The sequence below is a fragment of the Galleria mellonella genome, unplaced genomic scaffold (assembly GCF_026898425.1).
Source record: "Galleria mellonella isolate WM207_F2 unplaced genomic scaffold, CSIRO_AGI_GalMel_v1 utg93, whole genome shotgun sequence".
NCBI classification, from domain to species: Eukaryota; Metazoa; Arthropoda; class Insecta; order Lepidoptera; family Pyralidae; genus Galleria; species Galleria mellonella.
In genome coordinates this window covers 409,535-435,589 of record NW_026442176.1, presented here as the reverse complement: position 1 = coordinate 435,589, position 26,055 = coordinate 409,535, and the positions used below count along the sequence as shown (strand labels likewise).

Below are 26,055 nucleotides of genomic sequence, written 5' to 3'. Positions count from 1 at the left end.
CAAATTGTTTTATTTGGCATATTTTTTTGACAGAAACGCGAAGATTTGTTAAAAGATCTATCATGTGCTGAGGAAGAAGAACAATCTACTACTTCTAATGTAATTACTACAAGTGTTACCTGGCCCGTGACTACTGATACATCATCCACAGATCAAGATATAATTACAGAATTAACAACAGAAGAAACTATTACTACTGAACATGAAGATGATATAAATCAAGTAGATATGAAATCATCGGCAATTCCGTATAATCTTCATTTAGAAACTGGTAGTAAAATTCTACAAAAGCCAGTTGTCAATAAAGTGAGTCAAGTTATCCTTAATAAAAATATCAACTTAGAGGCAATGCACAGTAATAACTTGCAAAGTAACGAGATCCCAAAGATTGCTTCTCATGACAGTTATTTGAATAACGATGAAAATGAGAAAATGGAGGATGAAAAAAATAAACAGCATAAAATTTTCCATGACGAAATTGCTCGACTTGGCAACTTTGAAACAATATTTACTCAACCTACCGATCATTTTGTTCCTCCATTAGTAATGGCAAGATCTAAGATAAGTGATGATATGACCGTTTTGTCTTTAGAAGAAAAACATGCACAACAACTAGCAGAGCAAACATTTGGAAAATATAAGACACAACCCGATGACATTAATCATTCTCAAATCAATTATAGTACTAGCAGAAGTCCAACAGAGTATACCAGTAAATTTACAGCTACAGATATGCCATTAATAATGACTATGAATCCTATAAAAATAAAGGATACAATAAAAAAGGAACCTAAAAACAGTGTACCTAAAAAGTATATTGACAAACAATATGACTTAAAAAGTAAATTATATAAAGTAATAGATACCAAACAACATAAGATAGCAAAGTCAACAGAAATAACTTCTATTCAAACTGAAAGTACAGTCCAAAATACGGAAACAACAACTAAAGTAGCATATAAAGAAGATAAACAAAATAAAATTGATGAAGATCCTTCTATAGATCTTACAGTTATAATTAGAGATTTTGAAGATTCTAAAACCTATGCTGGAGATGTACCGAAAATTGAAATAATTGAAAATGACACATCTATTACAAATCCTGAAATAAAATTTAACACAAATAATACTTCAGGTGAAAAGCAACAAGAAATCTCAGTGAAAATACCTGCATCTATTCAAAATTCAACATTAACTCACGAAATTATTAAAATAACCATTATTAATGAAGAAAATTCAAGTGCAATTCCAGCTATATTTGAAGTAAGTACTAAAATGCCAGACTTTAATAAAGACTATGAGAATAAATCAACGACCCCAGCTGAACAATTAGTTACAGTAAATAAGGTATCCAATCCCAAGAATCAAATTAATAAAACTTTAAATAATAAGTCTTCTTTCAACATTACAAATGTTCAAGAAACCACTATCACTATACCAGCAAGTGAATCTGTAACACTGTCGACTATGAAAGATAAAATATATGCTCAAACTACAGAGAATTCTTCACCTACTACGAGTGAGGTTATAACCTCAACTGAATCTCAAATTATTACTACAACTTCAGAAAAAAATTATACACACGGTACAAATAACAATACTTCAGAAGATACTACTATAACGAGCATGTCCGAAGCGACAACAAAAGAGATTGATGTTGAAGTTACGGAAACTTCAGAATTTGAGCATAATACAACAGACACATCAGAAACTATTGACGATTTCCAATCGCCCCTGCTTTCTGCTGCTAATGAACCATTACATCGACCAAATAGATCAAGAAGACCACAACAACCATTAAATCGCATAAATAAATTCAATCCATTCCGTATCTTAGGATAGATCCGTCAACATGTGTATAATAACTTCGACTGCCATATATGAAATTCAAATTTAATGACTGAAAATTCAAAAGTATCAAATGGCTCATATACATTTTAATTTTATGATTAAAGTACTTATTTTATTTTACGAAAAATTAAACTTACTTCGGTAATATAATTATTTATTTTCAATTGTGGCGCCAAATATAAGTCTTTAAAGGCAAGTCTTTTAAGGCAAGTATTAATTTATTATTATATATTGTAAACATTTAAAATCACAGCAAAATAAATTCAATGGGCCACGATTGAATTAAAATCTCTAGGTGTAGATTTAATATTATAATTGCAATTGTATTTGTGAAAACACGGTGCACTTAGTCGAGTCCCGATTTGTGTTGTCAGATTATATAGACTATTATTATATATACACTAATAGTTATGTTATTCATGCACAATTGAATTGGTATATAATTATTAAAAAGTAGCTAGATGTTGATTTTCAATTAATATCAATTTTATGAGCTTGTTTTAAATTACTTTAGCAATTAGGATAGTCAAAAATAATAGTCAGATGTAACTTAGTCAATTCATATATTTGGAATATATAGCATAGCTATATCTTAATGTTTTACTTTAGATCTATTTAAAATTAAGTTGTATCGGATAATTAAACTGACTTTTACATGTTTGCCAAATACAATCTTTCGGGTACATATAGAATTAGATACTACCCTGTATAAATATTATCATCTGAAATTACTTGGTAATAGGTACATACATAGAAAATAGATCATGGTCAAAGGAAAATCGTAGTAGTTAACGAATCACGAACCATATCATGTAGAATTAAGGAATTTAGTATATAGGAAATTATTTTTTTGAGATATAAATTTTGGAAGCTACCTTTAAAGAGCACAGGTAAATTCAATAATGTGAATAACGACTACATGTCCCGGTACCCTAAATATAAACGACAATATTTAAATTCACGATTACAGGGTCCACCAGGAAATGTTTCCGAAATTTCTGAGCCGAACGAAATATAAATTTGATGTTAAAATTACATAATACATACCGTTTAAAATAATAATGTTAAAATATCTTTTCTTTGGACGTTTATGGTAGGACTTATGAGGAACGAAATGTTAACCTCCATTTATTGGGCTGAATTCGGTATGAACAAGAACACGAAAATGAGTCCGAAAATTCGGAATTTCTTTTCAAGCTAGACCCTTAGCCTTAACGCGAAGCGATTACAGACAAATAGTTTCTAGATACCTAATTTTTATTGCCGATTTTTCGGCGTGGTTGCACTACGTCGTGGTCAAGTCCCAACTGTAAATTAAAATTTGTAAACAACACAAAGCTTTAAAATTAACTCAAAACAATGTTACTTTAGAGACATGTAGTCGATATACTAATTATATGTTTTTTTTATTATTTGTCATTAATGTAGCAAATATACATCATAAGGATTTTATAAATAAAATTTAAAATTAAAGTGTATATTTACTTATCAAATTGTAGGCAACCTGCTTTGAAAAGATGTTTTTAGGTACTGCCGTCATTCAAGATGTCATTAAGTAATTGAAGAGAAAGAAAGCCGATAATTTGCTTAAAATAAATTACGGAAAATGGAAATAAGTAAAAACAAGAATAAAAATATTTATTATATGCTCTTGCTGACTGTTACGAAAGTATGAATAGAAATTTACGTAGCTATATTGTTATATAATACAAAATGTATTTAGTTGAATTGCAAATTGAATATATACGATATTTAGGAAACATTTCGTGACATTTTATAAACTTTGTATTTAACACAATCTTTAAATCTAGGTGAATAGGTATTTAATCACAATTAATTATTAATATATTTAGGTTCTTGAGTGGCGATCTCGTGTGGGCAAACGCACTAGATGGAGTAACGACTCAAGTGCATTGTAGGCAGTGGATGCAGGTGATTCAAGACTGTTCCTTATAGCAGTCTATCAGAGAAGCCTATGTTCAGCAATGGACAGATAATGGTTGATATGATGATGTTGATGATTGTATTTTATCAAAATACTGTATTATGTCAATATAAAGTAATATACAGTGATGTAACTGAGCAGTCAGATGTCCTAAGTAAGTCATTCACTAAAATGTCCAAATAGATGAAGGAGTGACGGGCTAAGTTATTGAACGCCCTAAATATGACTAAACGCAATAATTTATCATCATCACCCACACAAATTATTGAACGAACTAAATATTTCAACGAGGGCTAATTGTACTTGTCTATTTGAGTCACTAATGTTTTATTTCATTTAATTGGAAATTTTTAATCAAACTAATTATTTACATGTAAATAATCTAGTTTCTTGCACAATATTTATAAATTTTTAGATTTTTTTATTAATACACATATCAAAAAATTTTATTATATAAGGAAATCCTGTGCAAAATTTTTGAATCCAGTAGTTTCGGTTTTGCGTTGATTGCTTTTTAAGTTTTTGTTTTATACCACAAAGGTGTCAAACAACCATACAGCCTGTCTGATGGTAAATAGTCACTGTAGCCTATGGACACCTACAATACTAGGGGTGTCTAGGGATGAAGTAATCTTAATATATCCTTTTTGAAGAACCCAATAGTAAACCTCTTCTAGGGAAGTGACTTCTAAAAGAAATAAATAATCAATTTATTGTATTTTATACCTATATTACCAATTACAATTTATAGGGTTTATTTCCATGTGGGTCTCCTGTAATTTTGTGACTAATAACTGAAACTACCGTTTCTTACAAAGAGCAATAAATTGCTTGTTCCGAAGCAAAAGTAACTTCTTTCCTTCAATGGCAATCGGTTGTTATTTTTACGGCCATTTCTGTCAGCATCATGTATAATAAATAGGTAATAGTAATTTCCTCCGATCAGATGAATTTTTAATAATAATAAGTAATTGTTTCTCTCATGTTATATAAATATATAGAATTTTATATTATATACAATACAATTGTGTATATTTATATATTCCGCAAGAATTTTCTCTCTATAAGATGTATAAAGTTCAAAGATAACAATACCTAGAAATTTAATAGTATTTTAAAGCTAACATTGCTTTATATTCATGGAACACCAAAAATCAGCTTGGACAAACACGGTTCCGCGCTCGAAATTCAAATAATTGAAATCTTACGTAACCAACAAAACATCTCATAAAACATTATTAAAGTCAATATTGTTCTGCAGAGTAAAGTTTAGTAAGCTGTGGTCTTAAACAATAGCTATATCAATATAGTTAAAGCAGGTAAATCATAACCACGAAAACAAAATCTAGAAGAAAATCCATGAGTTTCAAGCCACTTAACCACAGTTATTTGCAGTACATTTTGCAGCCATCTCGCTCAACTTATTCGCGAACCGTCGATTAGAAGTTACTTCTCAAGAACGCTTATCAATATTACTTATATCAACTTCCAGAAATTTCCAAGTTTGGACATAATCCGTTACGAATTCTCCTGCGTCATCGAAAAGTTATATGCAAACATTACTTTACTTCTAACATTTGATTGGTTATACGCCTACTCGTAATACGCTCAATGGGATTTCGCAAGAACTAATTCTATGCTAACTTTCATCCCAACCCGTAATAAAGTTTTGAAGTTTTTTCTTAATGCTCAGTATATACATATTAGCTTTTATTGATTTTTAAACAGTTATACTAGTTGTTGTCTACAACTTTGTATGTGTGGATTTTTTAGTTAAAATAAAACACACACATTTGATATCAACAAATCAAAGACAAAAGTCATGCTCGTCGATAGAACCAGCCAACTATCTAGGACTGGTGAACTCTCTGATCTGGAGTTTGTGAGTGAGTTCGTCTACCTGGGATCTCTCCTGACCAACGAAGAAGGAAGCGAGCGAGAAATTAGAAGAAGGACTCAAATAGCAAAGACCGCAATGAACAAATTAACTTGCATTTGGCAGAACAGAAAAATCTCAAATGCCACCAAAATAAGACTAGTCCGTACTTTGATTTTCCCGATATTTTTGTATGGAGTCGAGTCATGGACAATAAGAGCAAAGGAGCGAAAAAAGATTGATGCTCTCGAGATGTGGTGCTGGCGAAGGATGCTGAGAATTCCCTGGACAGCAAAGCGCACAAATATATCTATCCTGACGCGACTCCGCATAAAAGATAGGCTCTCGACGGTCTGCTATCGGAGGATTCTTGGATACTTCGGTCATATTGCTCGACGACAGTCCGACAATCTGGACAAACTAATGGTTGTAGGCAAGATAGAGGGAAAAAGACCACGCGGACGATCGCCTAATCGATGGTCGGACCAAGTGACCGCCGTTACGGGACTGTCGATTGCAGCTGCCCTGCGAGAAGCTGAAGACCGTGTAAAATGGAATAACATCATAAGAGAGGCAACAGACACCTTCCAAGGACACGACCTTCAGTAATGAAGAGGACGAAGAGAGAGAAAACACACACCAATTTTTAAGTTAAACCTTCAACAACTGTAAAAATCGCATTAAACTTGATGCGGTAGTTTTTGTGTGGTACCTAAACCAATATACAAACAGACAGACAGATTGTTAGACACAAAATTTCTTAAAATTCTTAAAACTGAGTGAGACAGAAGATAGTAGGGTAGTAGTAGACAGAAGATAGGAACTTAAAAAATTGACACTCTGATAATAAATTATGGTTGAAATTATTTAATTATTACATTTTTTCATTGCCTGGTCGTACAGTAAAGGAAATATTTGAACTAATTTCTTTCATGAGTAAATGCGTGCGAAGCTGAGGCGGGCTTTGGTTAAGAATAAAATATTTATGCTCTATTTGTCGTTTCTATAACTATTAAAAATATTATATCTTTCTCCTCCCACCGTACTGGTTACGCTTCCAACTCTTTTCTCCTACATTCTTCACGACTCTGGAACGCGCTTCCTGATTTCATTAAGAAACTACCGACTAAACCGTCTTTCAAAAAAAGCGTTCACTCTCACTTTTTATCTTTATCCGAGCAGTAAGTGCTTTATATTATTCCAAAATTCCAAAATCCCAAATATAGAATATATCATATATGTGTAAGTATATTTGTTATTCATATATATTTATTCGTTTATATATGTAATTTTAGTATGTATGTATATCAATAATTAGTAGTACCGCATTCGAGTATTCTGACACTTCCCTATGGTTGACTGGGAGAGAATGCTTTTAGCATTAAGTCCGCAATGTACACATATTTGTACTAATGAATAAATAAATAAATAAAAATATTCTTTGAAAAGTTTTCTACATAAATTTTTTTTTACTCCTATGTTACATGATTATCAGGTACTAGCTATATTAGGTAATGTCTATGTCCACAGCCAATATAATACTATATTAGCTATATCTCTATATTTTAGTTGTTGTTGGATAACAAATGTCAGAACCAATCTACGCACTGACACTGACAATATAGTTCACCAACCATAATATACGAACGCGGCACATGTGTTGATTGGTGCCTACGATACTCTCTAGGGGAGAAAAGGTCCGTAAGTTCAATACAGTTCACGTTATTATACTCGTATTATATATACATTTGTCGGACATTGTCGAAATTATTAGAGTTTCATAATTATTAACCAATACGAAAAAAGGTCAATGCTTATTTGAATTGAATGGATTTACTATCAGGATGGTCATATACTAATAGTATATAAAAACAGAGAAAGAAGCAAAATTATATTTATTCTTTATTTGGCTGATTTTAAGCAAGTGCGATTTCTAATTTTGGTGAGCGTTTTTAGTTTTGAGTCTTCACTAAACTTTATATCATCAGTTAGTATTTTATAAAATAATTTCTTCTATATTTCGGGGGCATTTGATTTTCTGAGAACTCGAAGTAGAAAGCATAGTTGAAAGTTCCCCAGAATTTGATCGCATTTGCTAAAAATCACCCATTTGTTTGGCTATATGTGTGATTTTGATGGAACTTTAAATATATATATTCTGTTATATAGTACAAAGTAAGTATGGTATAAAGGATATTAATTATAAAAGGACAAAAACAATATAAGATGGACAGACAGTAATTGTTGAATGTTTGTTTAAATTAAAAGGTTTATTTTCTTAAAATAAATTAGGAAATAGATTTCCAGGAATGACGAACAACTGACATAATTATTTTTATTAATCATAATTATTTACAATTATCCTCATTGGAGGCCACGTATAGGAAAGTAGGCCGTGGGCTGACCTCCTTCCAGATGGTCCGATGATCTCCGAAAGATAGCAGAAAGGAAATGGATGCAAAAAGGGGAAACTTTATTGTTTGAAAGATATTAAGATTTGGCCTATAATCAGCAGTAACCAGTAAGACGATATTATTAATAAATGGACTTATAATTATGTGAAACTCTGTATATTTTTTATTTCTGTAATATTACCAGCAACTGCACTTTTCTATTAATTGAACCTTTCCTTAATTACAGGTTAAGTTAGTAGACAAATGTCAAAAGTAAGTAGTATATATGTAATGTCTTCAAACGACAGTTACCAATTGCGATCAAACAAACAATCTGATTATTTAAAACATTTGGTAGTAAGTATAAAAATAGATATTATTTCGCAACAACAGAGATTACAGTCGTGTTTTTAAATTATAATGACTATTATTATATTATTTTTATATATATTTAAATATATAAAGAAGAATTTTATTCTGCAAAGAAAAATGCATCAAAAGATTTATTGGTTTATTGATGAAATCTCAAATATATACCCAATAAAATTAAAGATCTACCTACTATAATAAGTACATATTTTCCTGTTGTCCATAGATCCTAATGCTTCATGCATTAAGATTTATAACCTTTATTAAGAGCGAACATGAAAAACCTTTAAAAGGAATAGTATAGTAAACATTTCCAGATAAAGCTCATACCTGCAAGGAAATAAACGTAACAAAAATATGTTGAAACATAACTCTACATTTAAGCTTTACGGGTTGTTGTTAGCGAGTACATTATTTTATTTGAACAAAGTTTATTTCAAATATACTTTAAATCATGCTTATTACGATTACATTAGTTAGATTTATGTTCAGATAAGTAATATTTTAACATAAAAAGGATGCGTAATTATCAATTACATATAATTTGTATTAATTACAAAAACATGATCTCTAACTCATCAAATAAAACATACAAATAGCATACATAAATTACGTTTTGAAATTCTAATAATTGACCCTGATTGTCACTTTTTGAGCCTGCGCTCAGTGATTGTTTAAAACATGGCGTCTTGGAGTAAGGAGAGAATTGTTAGTAGCAAGACTAGCAGTAAGCTTGGAATATTTCACATGTTTCGACTGAAATTTCATATGCTATGCCAAATCATACGTCACTATAACGTCTTATAGTGAATTAAAAATCACTATAATGAAGTAAATGAAATCACAGATAATAACTGCGTTCGGAATTATTGATGATTCATCGATTGCGTTCGATTAGCAGTTAACTAAAATCGTGTCAAATGATCAACTGGGCCTTACACGTGTGAGCAATTAGAGACTTTATCAAGTGTTTATTCACTTGCTCTTATCATAATTCATATTTCACTTTCAACAGCAAATATTATCGAGTTAGACATTAAGTCGTTGCGAGCTAAAGTCACTTTTTGTGATTTGTCACTTGTAATATCACAGTGAATAAAAATTGTATATTCACTAATTGATAATTATACCAATAATTTCACAGTTCACAGTTATCTTCATTCATGGTACATTACTAAAATACACCAAAAATACAGACAGAGTTACCGTTCCGTTTTCTTATTTTAAAGCGGTAGCGGCTTACGCTAATACGTAATAAATTTCTTGGTTTTCACAAAATATAAACAAAGTGAAAATAAAATTAATAGAACATTTTTCCAAAGACGACATAAATTTTGATCGAAAATATTACCGACTAAGAAAAATAAATATAAAAATCGATTTAGTTATAGCAAAACAAATACAGATAGAAAATCATCATTATCATACCAGCCTTTAACTGTCCACTACTGAACATAAGCCTCCCCCTCGGGGGGTTACAATTTTCAATTTGAATAGAGATAAAATATATCTGCAATCAAATTGAAACCTTATAAAATATGTTAATAAGAAAAACATTACAAAACTAGATATATTTAGAAAGACAAGTGTTTTGCTGTGTTGCTGTAATACTTTTCATGCATAGACACGATATCAAATATTCATAGGTTTTTTATGTGTATTCCGTTACTAACTTATTCAGTCCAATATACCTACTTACCTCTATAAACGCACGTGCATGACATAATTTTCCTCCTGTCTCACTTATAAAAAGGAAATGAAAATATTTTAACATAAATTGAGTATACTTCAGTTAACAAAACATTATTCCAATATTGGACTTTCTGACAAATTACGGTACAATTCTAAGCATTTTAAGAAATAATAGCTCTAAACATAATTTGGCTGTAATGCCGTCGTGTCGGTCCACTGTCATAAAAAGTAACAATAATGGGACGAGGAAATGGGAGACAACGTTAATTTCCTATAAGAGTGGAGCAATTTACACGCAACGATGGATTAACGACGCACAAGATATAAGAAACTGTATTGCCTAATAGCACTAGATGTAATAGGTATTATATATTATTTAATGCACTCTCTTCTTATTCCTGCCCTTATCCTATATCTATATGGGGTCGGCATAATATATTTTGCATTCATCTCACTATTTCTATAATACAACAACAATTATGTTAGATACAATGTTGGCAAGGGTTTTTCATTGAAAAAGATCTCTACCGATCATCAAAACACAAAAGCGTATCAAGTAATAAGTGGCCAACAGTAGCTCAAGTATATATATATATATATATATATATATATATATATATATATATATATATATATATATATATATATATATATAATATATATATAGTCAGAGTTTTTCTTTTTTGTTTATAAATAATATAGTTTATTTATTTATTTTTTATTGACCACGTTGCACAAACATTTGGTACAAAAGGCGGACTTAATTTATATTGTATTCTCTCCCAGTAAGCCTTTGGCAAAACACAGTTTTAACTCGAGGTAAGTAAATATTTACATGTTTGATTCTTAATCAACGAACCCTTCTTAGAATTTGTTATATTGAGTAAGATTACCATCATTATTAGGAACCCAAAAAGTTACATCGATTGTATATGGATATTAAACATATAAATAGCTGTATTTAAAACCAATATTAACTCGCCCGAATGTTTGCAAGCAATATCTTCTAGTTCAGATTAATCTGTTTAGATACTGTACTATGTCCCGTCTACAAATCCCAAAATAGATTATTGGGATAACCCAGACTATATATAGGATATGATAACATGTTGAAAAGAAATCGTGTGATTGCAGAGAGTAGAGTGCTAGGTAAGTTTTATATGCCTCACTCAGACCTATTAATAAACTTACTTGGATTTTTTTTAAAACAAAGATTATAATTTAATTATTAATTCAGTTTAAATAAATGTATATGCCGTGTGGTTTCAACATAGAATTGGCCACCCTTTTCTGTCCCATGGGCATCGTAATAGGCGATTAAGAGCAGCAGCGTTCTTTTTAAAACATCTAAAGCCTAACTGTAGTTGCCAATCCGCCTGCAAAGCGAAAAAACTGTTGGTAATACAGATTGTCTGGAAGAGATTGCTTAGCGATAAGACCGCCATTTTTATTACGCCTCATTATTATTTACTGTATTTGTATTTTTTTTAATTGGTGCAATAAAGTGTAAAATAAATAAATAATATCCTCCTTATGAGGAAGATCCATATAGTTAACGGCTGATATAATAAGAACATATTATATACATACATATACATATGTATATATAATAACATAAAAAATATATCATTTAAAATTACATTGTAAGTATCCAAAAAAAGATTCCTTATATATAACCTTTACGTACAGAATAATTTAAAGATACAGAGAATATTTTGTATAAACACCTACGTACTTACCTTGTAACATCAATTTGCACTTCTACACGAGCGTGATACAGTTATTCATCCTTTTTAAACATCTGTTATTATGTACTTTTATTGATTTAGTTATCTCTCCAATGATGGGAAACAAACTAAATACGGAAAAAAAAACCAATAAACTAGATTAATCCAAGTGATGACGAAAACTTCGTCTTATAGCACATTGGATTTGAATATTATGAATTACAATAGTCGACAGATGTCTCTTCTGACTACCTGGCGACTGCAGTCGTAAACATATTTCTTTTTTTAAATTAGTTTTAATTATTTCGTCGTCTAATATTATCTTATGAGTTCTATGAAATCAATAGAGTAACACCACGTAAGTACTAGCAGAACCAGCTACTTGATTACCAAAATATATAAAGTGGAGGTCACATGCTACTGTGGTTCTCATCCATTATTCAGAGTTATCGGTCGACCGACCTTCCGACTCAATTCCTATTAATGGAGATTAAGTGTTTATTGGCATTTCCTTGAGCCGACTTCTGAAGTCATGTACAATATTGTTATTTAGGTTTATCTATTATATAAGTAAAATAGAAACAACAAATATATTAATTGATATTAATTACTTTTTAAAAATTTTCGTTTTTTGCGCAATATTTTTAGGTCACCTATTATTGATTATTTGGTATTAAATATTTACTTTAAAAATTAATATTTCTTTACTTTTTCTTTTATCAAAAATAAAATTAAAATAGTGAAAAATCATTTTTAAAACTTATATTTAATATTTTTACTTTATAACTTGTTAATTGAATGTTTTTATTGCGACTTCTCACTTCGTTATTAAAAATACATGTTATTATAAATTAATATTTATAATATAAAATTTTGAATTGGATGAATACCGAGTTCGCGCATCTATATCAGACAGGTAGAATAATAATTACCTACTAGCCAATACTTCTAACTATTAAGTATCTTCTTGCAAGCGTTGCTAGATATTTTTTTGATAATTAAGACCTAAAATTTTCTCGTCACAAAGCTTTAGAGAAATTTTATTCTTATGATGAAAATATTTGGAAAAAAGTTAAAAGGGTTTCAAAAATTTGGGTAATTTTTCTGTGATAATTTTCGTATTTGTAAACAGTACCTACAGTGATGTATAAATATAATAAAGTATATACCAATGAAGGTAGTAAAACAGAGGGTACGAGAAATAAAATAAAGGTTGTTTTTTTCCGCCGTTCGCTCGTTACTTTGCCAAACGTGTGAAAATCGACACAAGTTCGTCATTGGGTATAAGTGTAGAAAATCGTATCGATTTGGAGAAAAAAAAAAATTGACAATTGGGCAAAAATGAAAGATTACATCTGGCAATTTTGCTTCTTGCTAATCGCAGTCTTTTTCAACTATATAATAACAGTATATACGAGTATTTATAAGTATAATTAAAAGAAATAATATTAACAAGATTAAACTACCATATCACTACATAACAATAATAGAAATAACATTTATATTTTAAATATCTGAACTCTGTGATTATCCGATAAAATTCCAACAAGTTGGAGGCAAATACGTCTAATTGTGAATACTGGCTCAAAACATCATTGAGTAGTTTTAATGCAAAAGAGAGGGGAGCTTGCTTGGCCAACTTTATTCTTCTTAACGGAACATCAAATAACGTCTACATGCTCGCACGTAATTACTAGGTGCTCCTATTGATAATCTTATATGATCGCTGAAATGTAATGACGATGACTGTAACAGTCAACTAATGACTAATAAATGACTCTGGCTACCCTATTAGATTATAATCTAAAACATTTTTTTAAAACTTTGTAAGTATAAAGCCGGGTTCGCATTACAACATCAACCGAACGATATTTGGATTTTCCGGTCACCGGATAAAACATATCCAATCTAACCTACTGAATTGCTTGATCGTAAAAATAGAGCGCTTCGTACGGTTCGCAGGACAAGGATAAAAAATCTTGGAATCTTGGACGTGAAGCTATGTAGTTAGTTAGTAACCGTATTTAGCAAGATTTGTTTTGTTTTTATCTTGGCTTCTAATGACTATTTATCCTAACAATATAACATATGTGGAAGTTTATAAAATAAGTAATAAGTTTATAGAGATGGAATGTAACGACACGTCTTTAAACATCAATAGTACCATATACATCGTATCAAACATTTTTCCATGATACGTTACGATAACCGAGGCGGTTACGTTGAAACCCATTATTGAAGACTTAGGTGTTGTCAATGCCTCTATACGTTAATAATATTTCTGTTCTATGTGTTTTGACATCAATAGAAATGTATTTAGCAATGTCGTGACAATATTACATTTAATTGTTAGGTAGTTAGTGACCAACGACGTCATTTTATAGTTCTCATTGAATGTCTTGTTACTCTTTCTTTTGGAAATATTTATTGCAATGGTAATAAAATTTTAATATTTAATATTAGCTTTTTGCCCGTTTAGGGCAGTAGTTTTTGCATGATGCCAAATTAATGACAGAGTAAATTACTATTAATTATTGTTTTGGTTTTTTTAATATCTCTCATGGTCAGACATCGTGTAGTTACAATTTTATTATGTTAGTAAGATACCTAATGGTTTTCTAATTACATACACCAATCAAAATGTTACAAGATATCATCAAACAGAATATTTAATTGGTAATCCACCAATTTGTTAACCCAAAACAGTAGAGATTGTAGATCATTCGTTGAAGGGAACATCCCTGGTGGTCTTCATGCACTAATTAAGAAGAAATATGTACATAATTATTATCTTTGATATTTTAAAGGGACTGCTTAATCTTGATTTTAAATGGCAATCCACCTAACCCACGCCATATGTAAGGTATCTTTAATATATTCTATCGGGCATTACTAGTGCATTACTGAATTTCTGTAGGCATCTCTCATTGATTAACATTTCTGGGAACCAAGACCTCTTGTGTCAGAGATAGATGTAACATATATATACATATTGGATTTTCTGAAAGAAATCTCTTTCAGAGATAAGCTCGCCCTTGTGCACTAATATGTTTACTTATTATTCTAATATATATTTCCTTTTGTATACAATAAAGAATAAAGATATAATATTTCCTGGAGAAAGCCGGTCTGTTTAAGTTTACTTATAATTATAATTGTGGATCAAATGCAATGTAACTATTTAATGCTTTGCGATGATAAAGTCGCACCTTAATTCGCAACAGGGGCACGCATTATGTAAATTGCTACGATTACCCACCTCTGGGATTCTGTTCTGTGTTGAACACAAATCACTTTACGTTAGCTCAGGGATTACAGGCAGCCCTGTCTGGGATTATATCTTAAGTACATATCTGAAATACAATGTCAATTGTGCATTGGGTATTTTAGCCTTAGGATCTGGTAATAACGATAATTGAACTAAGCCTCTTAAATTTAAGTTTATCATAATATTACTACGTACGACAACAATCTCATTATTCATTTTTGTCCTTAGGACATCGTAAGTGGTATCTTAAAGAGTAAAGAAAAATATAACAGTGCAAAAGAAGGAAAACTCGCACATATTCTGTGCGAGGCACTACACTGGCCAAGTCCTTTGGTCAACGTGGTAGTAAATAATCATAAATGTTTATTTGTAGGCTACTGTCACACATAAACTCTTACAGAGAAAGCATAATTTTTACAGTAACATTATACAAAAATACACGTGTGTGCTGTATAAAATATAGAAATATTATCCATCTAGTACTATTTATTATTATACACATACACATACATACTGTCAAAATTGATAAATTTCATTTATTTAGTATTTTAAAAATTTTGCATTGTTACTTTCTATAAATCTCTTTCATCCTGGTATTGATATAAGATTCATGTAATAGAGTTTCCAGGGGACCATAGTTGTACGACTACTGAATTCGGGAAAGGCGTAACGTGACGACTTGTGGCACAAATTGGCGAATAGACCGGAAAATCGGAATAATTTATATAACAACTGAACCATTAATGGAATGGGGTGTACGACGCAAAGTCATGCGGTAACGTTTGATTTGCATTCAGTCGCTCGAAATTCAGCAGTGACGATTTCTTCATATTTATGCGATTCAAAAATTTTTGAATTCCGTCTGATTGAGCAACTTGGATTTAATGTAGACCAAGTGCCTTCTGTAAGACGGATGTTCTCTATTAGCCTGTATTTGTTTGTGTGTATATATTACGTGAAATTTTCGATATATTCTGAATAAATTTGGTAATTCCTTTTGCAATAGGAATTATTGATTCCATATGAAGTTTTTCGCTATTTTTCTTTGTAAAGTAAAATTTCTTTCTTGCTGCAAAATAAAATAAATCTACTTTTAGACATAGAATTTCACGTTCTTAAATAGTGTTTTTAAATTTTAATCCTTTCCTAGTGCTTACTTACCTATAGAAAAAAGGAAATTCTGACTATGATTTAGTATTTTTAAACTGAGCAATTTACTGTATGCGTTGATCAGTTAGTGAATTAGTTTCTCACTCTTTAATATCAACAATAATAGATATCATTCATGTATATATCAGATCGTTGTTCGTTTCTGTTAATTACAATAATCTATATGGCTTTACTTTATTATATATAAGTACGAATAATACCTAATTTATTGATAGATAGAAGTAAATCTGATTGAAGCGCATGCACGCGTGAACCCACTCGAGAATTTACCGAGTTGTGGAATGCAGCGAGTAGGTAAGTGCCCCAATAATTGGGTTGGCTGGCTCTCCGAGAGTGGAGAGCGGTGAGCAGCGATCGTGTAGATCGGATATTGTCGGCCACGGATAAAGGTTTTTTTCAGTAATTGTAGGTATTATAATAATATGACGTTTTTATCCAAAGAAAGAAAAGTAAATAAATTTTCTCGGATATATAAATATCCTACCCACTATGAACGTTTGAAAATTTTAAGATTTGAACGAATTTGATACATGTTATATTTGAAAAATTTCGATAGTTTGAACATTATATAGTAGGGGGGATAGTAATGCGATTTATCAGTCCCATTGCTAGCAATATACTCTATCAAGTCGACCTCCACATGGTCTTCCCAGTAATTCATTGCCCTGAATTCCAGGTGTATTCATCACGATGGGCTAACTAACCTGCCTTTTCTTTCCCACCTATCATCCCTCACTGGTGCCCTGCCAGCGCAGGCGTGGTAATCCATTCCATTATAATCCATTGAAAAAAAAAGCACTATATGGTAAAATTTATGATATATATATATATATATATATATATATATATATATATATATATATATATATATATATATATATATATATATATATATATATATATTATCACTGTATATATATATACTGTATATATATATATATATTATATATATATATTATCACAGGCTACTTGATAACTCTATAAAATAAATATGTTAGGTAAAAAATATAGCTGTCAAATTTGCAATTTCAAAACAGATTTTTTTGATTGATTTTACTTCTTATTTTGTTAGTCCAAGGATTTTATAAAACTCTACCAAAGTTTTGTAAGGCCTTTCCAATCTGACTGTCTTTAATTTAATTATTTATTTGTTGTCAGACATTGGTCAAATTCTTATTTCGAAATACTAAATAGAAATGCTTGTCGTTTAGTGTGTGTGTGTGTGTGTGTGTGTGTGTGTGTGTGTGTGTGTGTGTGTGTCTGTGTGTGTCTGTGTGTGTCTGTGTGTGTCTGTGTGTGTCTGTGTGTGTCTGTGTGTGTCTGTGTGTGTCTGTGTGTGTGTCTGTGTGTGTGTCTGTGTGTGTCTGTGTGTGTCTGTGTGTGTCTGTGTGTGTCTGTGTGTGTCTGTGTGTGTCTGTGTGTGTCTGTGTGTGTCTGTGTGTGTCTGTGTGTGTGTGTGTCTGTGTGTGTGTGTCTGTGTGTGTTGTGTGTCCGGGTGTGGGTGTGCGTGCGTGCGTTTTATAAAACTCTGCCAAAGTTTTGTAAGTGCCTTTCCAATCTGACTGCCTTTAATTTAATTATTTATTTGTTGTCAGACATTGGTCAAATTCTTATTTCGAAATACTAAATAGAAATGCTTGTCGTTTAGTGTGTGTGTGTGTGTGTGTGTGTGTGTTATTATAACATGTATATTTGTAGTTATGTATGTATAGATGAAAATACATGTATGCGTATGTAGCTAAAGAATACTTCTAGTGTCCAAGCTATAATTGTTTTTGTTAATTAATTTTGTTATTTCTAGGAAACGCAGACTTTAAGATTTTCAGTTAATAAATTGTATTGTTAAATCAGGTTCAATCACCATGATTGAATTTGAATAATAATATGTGATATAATCAAAATAATATACTATTTACGTAATACAAATACATACGTATTAGTTAAAGAAAATGAAATTATTCTTATTATATTTATCATATAAATAATAATAAAGATATTATGTGATTAAAAGTTATTCAAGAAGAAAATACTGTCTACGTATCAAATTAAGCCTTGTTAGTATAAATCATGACACATGTTACATATAATAGGCTTCTTTATGGTAAACCTGATTAGGTTTATTTATATATTCTTCGCAAAGTAATTCAAATTATTGTCTGTTATTAAGGGATCTGTCAGTTTCACAAATTATTGTTTTCGTTAACTTAGAGCAATATTCCACGAGAGCTGCTTCAACTTGACGAAGTTCAAAATTGGAATTTTAATAAAATGCGAACTCAGCGAGGCGGAAATTAAAAACAAAGAAAAAGTGGAAGAAAGATTTAATTATAAACGATCAACAGAAAGCTCCGAGTTTTCCATTGAAAATGTCATTATAAGCAACATTAACCTCGCGAAATTCGTTTTTTTTTTTTATTGTTACATTCTGTGAGTACATAATTATACTGGAATCTAATTCTGTACAGTTATTCACTCGACTGCCTCAGTAATTTCATTAATCGTATTCGGTAAATTTTTAATCACACCTCTGGATTTTTAATTTCGACAATATTAAGAAAAATAATTAATTTGAAGCCGTTCAAAAAGAAAAAAGTTTGATTATTTCGTGTTCATTATAATTATAGATGAGGTTTGTTTCCGTTTTAACGTTTCTACACAGATTATATATCTATTTGTATATTATTTGAATTTACTTATATCGCAAGTATCATTTTAATCATTTTTGTTCGAAATTTCATTCGTTTCAAAACTACGAATACTAATAGCTAAGTTTAAAAATTTTTAAAATACGTAGAGGAGGTCCATTTATTTACCTATTTTATTTATGTGTTTGTTATGTATTTCGTTGTTTTATTTCTCTAATATTTCATGACAATTGAGAACTGTTAAAGATACTTAAGTTCAAATGACTTACGGATGTAAGTCTGTTGTATTTTTTTACTATTAATTATGGCCCTAAAACAAAATATAAGTAATATTTTGTTTTAGGGCCATATTATCACCATTTGATTACGAACACCTATAAAGAAGTAAAGCATCAAATCCCTTAAAATTTTAATATAATAACACTTTGATAATTTCAAAGTTGAGAAGAGAATTAAATTGACAGGTTGTTAACTTTAGTAGGCTGAGTGAATTTCTCAGTAGAAACTCTTATCGGCTAACAATAATTTAAAACCCTTCAAAAATTTTGCCAACACCTTTATTAAACATCATCAATTTTATCTACTTGAAGAGAACTTCTGAAGTCGATTTGTCTGTTACTAAAATTATTTTTATATTATCGATAGATGAAGATGATGTTTATAATGGAGTAAGTAGCAGTATAGAGTCACTTACCATCAGGTGAGCCGCATGCTCGTTTGCCCCCTGTGTTGTAAAAAAAAATTACAGTACATCTACAATCATCTATCTAACCATAATACATCATTATAGGTTACCCCGACCCCAAATAATAATTGGGATAAGGGTAGGAAGATGATGAATAAATCATTATAGGTTTACTGGGCAGCATTGGTGATACGTTATATTCTTACGCCGTCACCACACGGAATTATATACTACTTATTAAAAACTAGTTTTTGGCCGTGACTACGTAAGCGTGGATTTAAAAAAGACGGAAACGAGTGAATTATACCATTTTTATTGGATTTATATTTTTATTTACCAGAGGGAGACTTTGTACAAAAGTCGATTGCTTGGGTACCTCTGTCCCATTTGAGTTTCTACCGTGAAGCAATTGTGTTTTGCATGGGTGTATTTCGGTTTGAAGGGTGGGATATGACATGAATTTACAGGGTACAGAGGAATAACATCTGAGTCCTCAGAAATGGCAACGCATGGAGGGTATAATGAGCAAAACAGTATACTCTGTTATGTTGATGGTACTGCTCATGTCTATAGGCGACGGTTACCACTTTCCATCAGGTGGGCCGTCAGCTTGTTTGCCATTCTAAGTTGTATAAAAAAAAATTGATAGCATATCAAACACAAGATAGAACGCATCAAATTGGTATATTTAGCGTGATATATATCTTAGATTATACAAATAGAGCATTTAGTCTGAAAAATGGGTCAACTTTTTGTCAGCTAATTGTCAAATTAGTTTATACATACTAATAAATATGTAATATACAGACTACATTACCATAATAATAGTAAACCAGACATCTATCCATTTACCTATAATATTATATCATTGAAAGTTGTCACCTCTATATTTCTTGTTTTTAACTTTTACGTTACTACTTCTAATAGAAACACAATTGAAATCAGTGAAAAAGACAAATTGAATGATTGTGTAAATGAGTCGTGGCAGTAAATATTTGTAGCGCTTTACTAATTCCCTTCGTCATTCTTTTCTTTAAATGTAAATGTTTTCAGTTCCCTCTCTCGCCGGTTAAGACTTTATATTAGAATGTCCAATGTTATTATATTTCTTTTTGTTCTCGTCCTTCTTAAGATATTCAAACACATTAAAGCTTATTAGGTAATAAATGCCGACTGTTTCAATTTACCTCAAAGAGGAGGAAGTCCTCAATTCGACTGAATTTTTTATGTGCATTGCGCAATACTTTTGCCATGTCAACACCAATTTTGACGATTCCTTTTGAAATCGAAAAAAATTATTTCCGTATTGATCCGATATCTTTATAATTAAATTCAGTGTTTTGATTAAAAGAATATTTGTATATCGATAGAAAATATTTATTTTAAAGTTATCATTTTGAAATGAGAAGACAAGTAACGATCAATTTTATTGAATGCTATTATAATTTATTCGAACTTTTGTATGATTTCAATACTTTATATCAGTTTCGTAATTTTTAAAGTGCAGCTATAAGATTGAAACTAGATGCTTACATAAAATATAAAAATTGATACTTAAAGAGAATTATAAAAAATATATATAACTTAAACCCATTTATTATTTATATTTATTAAGATATAAGTAATAACTTTAATAGGTTTATAGTTTAATAAGACTTATGTGAAAACTAATTCTTACTAACAATAAAAATGTGAAGGAAATTTTGTTTATCTATTTATTTGATATAAATTGATACCTTAAGTTCTCAACCTTGTCTTCTCTCCGTCGTGAAATTTAGCATAGGTATAAATATCGTCACATAGAACACTTTACCCATGAATATTTATTGGGATTTAAAAGATTCGATACATTATCTATATCTATATAAATAACGTTATCATTATAATACTGTATTCATATATTTTAAGTGGCTCGAATATTATCAGAAAGTAGGTACATAATAGTCACTCGCGCGTGCAATGACCAGAACTTGCCCCGGGGACGCGGGAAAAGCAATTAATGTTATTGGGGATCTGTACTAACTACAGATTATACCGAAAGATTATTATAATAATCCTGATGGACTAGCTAGCTTGTTCACAACTTCGAAACCACAATACATTCCTAATCACGGATATAAAATAAATAAATTAACTGGTACCGGCTATAATCAATATTGAAGTTTAATAAATTGTTGAGAAGGATCTTTTGTAGTAGGTATTTTATGAAAGGCAGGAAAGTAACCGTGCTTGTATAGCTGTTTCATTGAACGACTTGAAAAGAAATTGTATAGAACGATATTACACTTTAGTCCTTAGAAAACACATAAGTGTATCCTGAACAATTTGTTAAGTATATTTTGTGAAGTTTGTGGCATTATTCTTCTTTATAATCGACAGTTACAATTTTTATCAAGTTAGCTTGTTTATTATTGCAAATTACATAAAACCAACCTACATGATTGTAACTTTTATATTTACATTATCATTTCTAAATAAATCTTTGTGGTGTCATATCAAATCTAAAATCCCTTTAATGAAATATAATTACGTAACAAAACTATAATATTATAGAATCTAGATAGTTCACCTTCTTATATATATTATAGAAGTGATTTTCGTTTGAATAATTAAACTTAAATCCGACTTAAGGGACCCTTGTCAAGATCTTGCCGTCTGTCTGAGGAGCGTGGTCTTTGAAATGCAGCCTCAAGGTAATTATTTATAGGACTACTGTGAAGCATTGCAGGTTGTTTGGACGATCGTGGAATAATAATGGAGCCTCATAAATCATATTAATTTGATTAAATGCACTGTCTTAGTCTTAGCAATTGTAGCTCAAATTACAACATAGGTAAGTAATAAATTTATGTATCAAAACCATATTTATTAAATTTAATATACCTTTATATATAAGTATCACATATAATATAATCATATACATGTATAAGTTTGTATTATAACCCACAACTGAGCAAGAGCATCCGCTGTATGTCTTAATACTCTATTTAAAGCTTAGCAGCGCCATGTTCTTTTTACAGAATAATCCAAATCGGCCATCTATTATATTATAGACATTATTGTATACTTATAAAAAAATGATTGTTTTTACTTTTGTGATAATATTGAAATAAATAATGAACACATTATAATATGACTACATAAAAGCTCCATTATGTTTATAAAAGAAAATAAGTCCCAAAAAACTTGATAACATCCTAAATAAGCTGCTCATTAAAAGTTTTTATAAACGACAAAGTTTGCAAAATATTCGGTGGAACACAAGAAAATAAAATAATGACAGAAGATCCAAAGTAGATATTTACTTTGCGAACAGTTACATTCACGTTTCATTCGAGAAAGGTTAATGTGAATAAATTACTAAGTAATAACAATATATATATGTTAAATAAAATATTAGATTACATATTAAAAACTTAATGTCATGTGGCATTGTCTACCATTTAATAGTAAAGTAAAAAAATAAATCTGTTGTTGGGTAGTGTAGTTCGAAAATACCTTTTTTTTTTATTTTTCTATGAGATGAAAATAAAATTGATAACAGTGTGTAATAATAAGTGAGGAAGAAGTCAATCAGTTTGTATATACTGCAACTTACAATATCTAACATCCCACTGCTGATCACGAGTGACTCGTGATAAGAGATCCTTCACGCTGGGTGTTGAGTTATATAATTAATGAGTGTCATGTATAATTTTATTTCTCGTAAAATATTTTGCCCTTTTTTCCCCTAATTACCCCTCACAATATCCTGAAAATGAAAAAGAGTGATGATATTTATAACTGGCAATTATAACTATAATATAAAATAAATTATAAACTTAATATTATAACGTTAACTCTTATTTTAGATAATCTACGGCTATGATATAACTCAGAAATTTCTTAAGAAATCGTTTTTGGGTATTTCCGCAGAAACTGAAAAAAGAATCATTACTTGACAAACGCCACGGGAGCAGCTATTGTTCTATGAAGTGCTATATTGAACTACTAATACAGAAATTATTAAGCTGTAATTTTTTAGACGAGTCAGTGCAAGCAAATGTATATACATACATGCTTATCCGTCACGCCTGTTTCCCATTGGGGTAGGTAAAAACAATTGAATACCAAATAGACACGCATATATAATGAATAAATAATATTAATATAGTGACTAGAGATTGACTAGCATTGTAAAATTCGATGTAACCATAATAAAATCAATATCATAGTGTTATATGTATGAAAAAAACAAGAATTCCGTTATTGAATTTGTAAATCGCGACAATAAAAATATAATTATCATTTATTTTTTTCTTTTACTTCTTTTTTTCTTATGTGTTTATTATGTAGTATAATTGTGACTTATATCATTACAAGTATATCCCTACGCTTCATTTACTTTTCCACCCATAGATTGTCTTTTTATATAGCTAGAGACGTGTTTTAGTCGCCATCACTTCGGCCGTTGTGAAAATCTCGCTTCGGAGACAGGGCGATTAGAAGTTTAAGATTGATGAGTCTTCGTTCTTAATGTATTTTTTTACCATGTCCAAGTTAAACGCGAAAACTTTATAAAATCCAGTTTTGAACTTACTAACTTGAACTTCTTCCTACTTTGCCTATCATAGAAAAAAATATTTATTTATCTATTGTAAACAAATAAAAATAATATATTTAATTATTTATCAATAAAATTTATAAAGTATTTTTTAAGAGTGATTTTAAATACTATTTATATACTTCTTTGTCTTTTCTCATTATTTAAGGTCAGCTCTCCTCGTTTCATGCGCCTGGCTGATCTGTTCTGGGTTGTCAACTCGGTTTAAATTCTTTGATAATTAAGGGCGTGCATCCATCCATGTTGCTAGTGATAATCCTCTGTTTTTCTCGATATTGGCAGAAGTCAGCACTCGTTATAATAATGTGGCATTGTTCTTACACAGTCTGGTCTTGATCTACGCAGAGGTTTATTTAAGCTAGCTGCTCTTGCGATTTCCTTCACGTGAATGAGACAAGTAAAAAATATCCTATGGCCTTAATCACGCAAAATATAAATTATCACAAATTGATGAGCTCCAGTCTTCAGCTTTCCCCTTACAATATAATATAGGGAATTTCAAAAAACGTGTCTACAAACATTTAAAAAGCCGGCAACGCACAAGCAGCTCCTCTCGTGTTCATGAGTGAGGGTAGCCGCTTTTCATGAGGTAGACGGTCCGCTCGTTTGCCTCCCTAACAATAAAAACAAAATACACGATGATTGAATTGTTGAAGCAAAGAACAAAGAAATTTTAATAAACATACTCGCACGTAAGAATATTACTGGTATTTTAACAATGACTATGAATACTATGTTATTGTTGCATGTTTTTTTTATATTATATCGACATATAAAAAGCAAGTTATGTACAAGCAAGAATACAATAGTAGGTGCCTACACAGGAGTAACCGTTGAAAGATCGTCTGCTCTTACCCTAGAGACTTACAAATAACATATTAAAAAGGAAACGTGTCTTGAATACCTAACCAAACGTATCCATCCACTTTCATTCGTACCTACACCAGGGGAGCGGCTTCTACTTCCGTAACGGATTGGAATGATATGTAAAATTGGAATAAATGAACATTTTTTTGTTCTCACCCAACTGAACTTTTACTGAATAAAAGACTAATTAGCGTGCATGCATTATTAACTATATTTGATTTTGCATGTTCACCTTTTGTAATTTGGGAAAAATGAGTTGTAGTAATGTACGATAGGCTAACTGATCTAACTTTATCTTTGTCTAATATCCCGCTAGTGTATACCGATAAAACAGACAGGGTGGCCACATTAAAAGAAAAACCTAAAATGCATATGTTTATAAGACTAATTAATCTGAAGTATAAAGTAATGAAACAGGTGATGAAATCGACCCGTGATTTCATGTAGAGACATTATTATTCATTCCATTATTTCAGTCAATTTTGTATATAAGCAAACAAATAAGTATGTCAACAAATATAAATAAAAAAGACTTTTACTTTGAGTTTAGTATTTATTAGATCGTATATATATATATATATATATATATATATATATATATATTGGTGAACACTAAATATTAATAGCACTATATTATCATAAAAACACACATTTCTATAAACTGTAAATAAGTCTTATTGAGATATCTAAATTGTAAACGTAGGTATTTGGTTTTAGCATTTCAGTTTTTGTGTGTATGATATTATAATCATCGAATATGTCCAAATTTTGCAATTTAGTTAATGTTTCATTGTAATTATCACACAAACTAGTTATATATAGTTTAGGCGAGTTAGTATAGGCGAGTTTTCTCCTATGTTTGATTGTGTATAGTGAAATATATAATATTTTTTAAACTAGATGTCTGGAAGATTTTGAGGTACTAACATAGCATTTGTTTGCATTAAACATAAACTATTGAAAG

General features: G+C 30.4%; 1 protein-coding gene across 1 annotated transcript in view; it reads left to right on the top strand.

Annotated features, from left to right (window-relative positions):
• LOC113516829 (uncharacterized) overlaps positions 1-3,324 on the top strand; it is a 59,623-nt gene extending 56,299 nt beyond the window's left edge. Inside the window, exon 6 of the mRNA XM_031907987.2 lies at positions 34-3,324. Within this exon, the coding sequence (XP_031763847.2) occupies positions 34-1,842 (1,809 nt within the window). The 3' untranslated portion in view covers positions 1,843-3,324. The remainder of the gene's footprint in view (positions 1-33) is intronic.
• The last annotated feature ends 22,731 nt before the right edge of the window (positions 3,325-26,055 follow it).